Raw genomic sequence first — 3,887 nt, forward strand, 5'->3', positions numbered from 1 at the left:
CTGATAGTAATGATGCGGTCGATGAAATAAATGAGTATTACGACTGTAGATATTTATCTGCATGTGAAGCATCATGGAGAATTTTTAAATATGATGTTCATTACAGATATCCTTCTGTGGTTAGACTTCCTTTTCATCTTCCTGGTCAACAACAAATCGTATATGGGGAAGACGATGATATTGACGATGTTCTCGACAAACCCTCTGTTGCTTCTTTAATGTTCACAGCTTAGATGGAGTGTAATGCAGTTAATGGTGATGCACGGAAACTTACGTATGTTGAATTTCCTACAAAGTTTGTTTGGAATCGTGGTGATAGGATTTGGAAGTCAAGGCAAGTAGGAAAGTGCATTGGTAGAATTCATTCGGTTTCACCTAAACTAGGGGAAGCTTATTTCCTAAGGATTTTGTTAAATAAGGTGAAAGGTCCGAAATCATTCGAAGAAATTCGCACAGTAAATGGTGAAGAATATTCTTCTTTTAGAGATGCTTGTTATGCTCTTGGGCTCTTGGATGATGACAATGAATATATCGATGCAATCAAAGAAGCAAGTCATTCTGGATCTGGTTTTTAACTACGATTCTTATTTGCTACATTGTTGATGTGTAACAGTATGTCTAAACCGGAGGTTGTTTGGGAAAACACATGGGAATATTTGGCAGATGGAATTCTTTATAACCAACGACATAGATTCAAGTCTCCAGGTATTAAACATTATTATTATTATTATTATTATTATTATTATTATTATTATTATTATTATTATTATTATTATTTAAGTAGTCAATTATTTATTTTTAAACATACATTAAATAATACTTTTAATTATAAATAAATATTGTTAATAATATTTCTAATTAGTTAGCTCTTTGTCCTTCAGACTTATCACTCAATGAAGATCAGCTTAAGAACTTAACTTTGTTCGAGATAGAACAAGTTTTACTTCAGAATAACTCGAGTCTAAAAAATTATAAAAACATGCCTATCCCGGATCTTGATTCTGTTTCTTCTTCAAACAATCAACTTATCACCGAGGAGCTAGAATATGACATTACCGCTATGAAGACCGAGTTTGATCGTATGTTTCTTGCATTGACAAATGAGCAGCGTCACATTTTCCTTGATATCATGAGTGCAGTTAAAGAAAATAAAGGAGGTGTCTTCTTTGTTTATGGTTATGGTGGAACTGGTAAAACTTTTTTATGGAAGACAATATCTGCCGCTATTAGAAAAGATTGTCATATTGTTCTAAATGTTGCTTCAAGTGGGATTGCTTCATTATTATTGCCCGGAGGTAGAACAGCACACTCCCGATTTATAATTCCATTTGAACTAACAGAGGATTCTGTTTGTAGAATAAATCCAGATAGTGACCTCGCAAGCTTATTGAGAAAAACCTCATTGATAATTTGGGATGAAGCTCCTATGGTCCACAAGCATGCATTTGAAGCTTTAGATCGAAGTTTGAAAGATGTATTCAAGTCTGAAAATTCTAGCAACTCAGATATTCCATTTGGAGGGAAAGTTATTGTTTTTGGAGGAGATTTTAGACAGATTCTACCTGTTATTCCAGGTGGAAGTAGACAAAACATTGTTAATGCTTCGTTAAGTTCTTCATATTTATGGCAACATTGCAAGATCCATAAATTAACAAAAAACATGAGACTAACTGTTGGAAGGGATCAATCTGATATACAAAAAATCGGAGATTTTGCAAATTGGTTGTTGGATATAGGAGAAGGCAAACTTGGTGGTATCAACGATGGAGAAACGGTTATTGATATTCCAGATGATATTCTCATTAATGATGCACATGATCCTATAGGTTCATTAATCGAGTTCGTATATCCTTCAATTTTGGATATGTACAACAATACAAGCTATTTTCAAGAAAGAGCAATAGTTGCTCCAAAGAATGAAGTGGTTCAAGAAATAAACGATCGTTTGCTATTGAAATTTCCAGGAGATGAGGTTGAATACTTAAGTTCAGATAGTATATGCCAATCTGAATTTGTCCATGATCAATTTGATGCAAATTTATATTCACCTGATGTTTTAAATGGTCTGAAAGTATCGGGTTTACCAAACCATAAGTTAGTTTTAAAAATCGGTGTTCCAGTTATGTTACTGAAAAATATTGATCAAAAAAACGGCTTGTGTAATGGAACAAGACTCCAGGTGATTTCATTGGGCAAACGTGTTATTGAGGCACGTATCATATCTGGAACTAATATTGGAAACCACACTTTTATTCTAAGAATGTCTCTAACTCCATCAGAAAAGAAAATTCCATTCAAATTTCGAAGAAGACAGTTTCCATTGGCTGTATGTTTTGCAATGACCATTAATAAGAGTCAGGGACAGTCATTATCCAAGGTTGGTTTGTTTCTCAAACATCCCGTGTTTTCACATGGCCAATTTTATGTTGCTTTATCTAGAGTTCAAAGTAGGGACGGATTAAAATTGTTAATTTTAGATAAGGATGGTAGTCTCACAAATAAAACTTCCAATGTCGTTTATAAGGAAGTTTTTGGGAATTTATAAACAATGTTTTTCTACCATCTTTCATTTACTTTTCTACCATCTTTTATTTACTATTCTTGTATCGTACTTCATCTATCATATTAATTAATTAATACTTCATTTTTTCTAAACTTTCATATCTTTTTTTGTTACAAATTAAAAACTATAATTCTATTTCAATTTATCACCCGTGGATTTCCACGGGTTTAAACCTAGTATAACATATATAAACATGGATTTCAATTTATATTAACCTATATATGTTTGTATCCTTCATATCCAAAGTTGTTATCATATTAATGTAATGGTGATACTTCACTTGTACACAATGGTAGTTTAAACTTTTATTTGAACATGTGTGATTTACATTGGTTTGAAATAACGGGTTGTTACACAAATGACTGACTCGCACCCAAGTCAAACAACACTAGAGAAGGCAAAAAGTTCACTAGGAACGTACCTAACAGAGGCATATGGATAAGCATAACAAAAAAATAATCACAGAATAAGAGCTAGAAACATACCAGTCATAACATCTGGAGCTGCTTTGGCCTCCTCGGCAGTAAGATGGAATGCACGACCTCAAGTCCTCGGGGGCTCCGCCCTGTCCTGACTCCCATCAGTGGATTAATGTATAAAAACTCCATTTTTGGTGTGCTCAATATGAAGACCCAAACAAAATCTCATTTTATCAAGATCTTTCATTTCAAAATTTTCTTTCAAACAAGAAGTAGCTTTTTCCAGTTCTCTAAGAGTTTAAATTATGTTTAAATCATCTACATAAATAGCCATTATCACAAATTCTAATCCGGACATTTTTATAAACACACATGGGCGTAATGGATCATTTTTATATCTCATTTTCTACAAAAATTTACTTAAACAATTGAAAATGACTTGTAAATGGATCATAAAATAACTTGTAAACATTGTACATGTGAACTTATAAAAAAAATAATAAGTAAATACATACCTGAAAATGACAAGAGTGATAGAGTTAAACTCTACGGTAGAGTCATATTGATAACATATTATAAAATATGAATCTAAACTAAAAAAAATATAGGAAATGAGATTGTAAAGAGCTTTATTTGATCACTTGTGGTAAAAACAATAAAACTTTACAATACATAATATTCATTAGTTATACAAGACAAAGAAGATGAAATAAGAGGTATGTTATGGATGTTCATTATAGTAGGGTATAATTACATTCATAAAGCATATAATAATATTTCTTATAATGCTCACTAATTAGAAAGATTGATGACGGAATATGAGGAATCCAATAATTTCATAACAATTATGGAATATTAAAATAAAGATTTCAAAACATTACTAGAAAAGAAGGGTTTTGCTACAA

The 3,887-nt window shown here is 31.9% G+C and overlaps 1 protein-coding gene across 1 annotated transcript; it reads left to right on the top strand.

Annotated features, from left to right (window-relative positions):
• The first annotated feature begins 233 nt into the window (after positions 1–233).
• Positions 234–2,545, top strand: LOC111882234 (uncharacterized). Its single transcript, XM_023878592.2, has 3 exons — positions 234–567; positions 614–705; positions 863–2,545. Exons 1-3 carry the CDS (start codon positions 234–236, stop codon positions 2,543–2,545), a joined length of 2,109 nt encoding a protein of 702 aa, XP_023734360.2.
• Positions 2,546–3,887: the final 1,342 nt, after the last annotated feature.

The sequence above is a fragment of the Lactuca sativa genome, chromosome 7 (genome assembly GCF_002870075.4).
Source record: "Lactuca sativa cultivar Salinas chromosome 7, Lsat_Salinas_v11, whole genome shotgun sequence".
Taxonomy (NCBI): domain Eukaryota; kingdom Viridiplantae; phylum Streptophyta; class Magnoliopsida; order Asterales; family Asteraceae; genus Lactuca; species Lactuca sativa.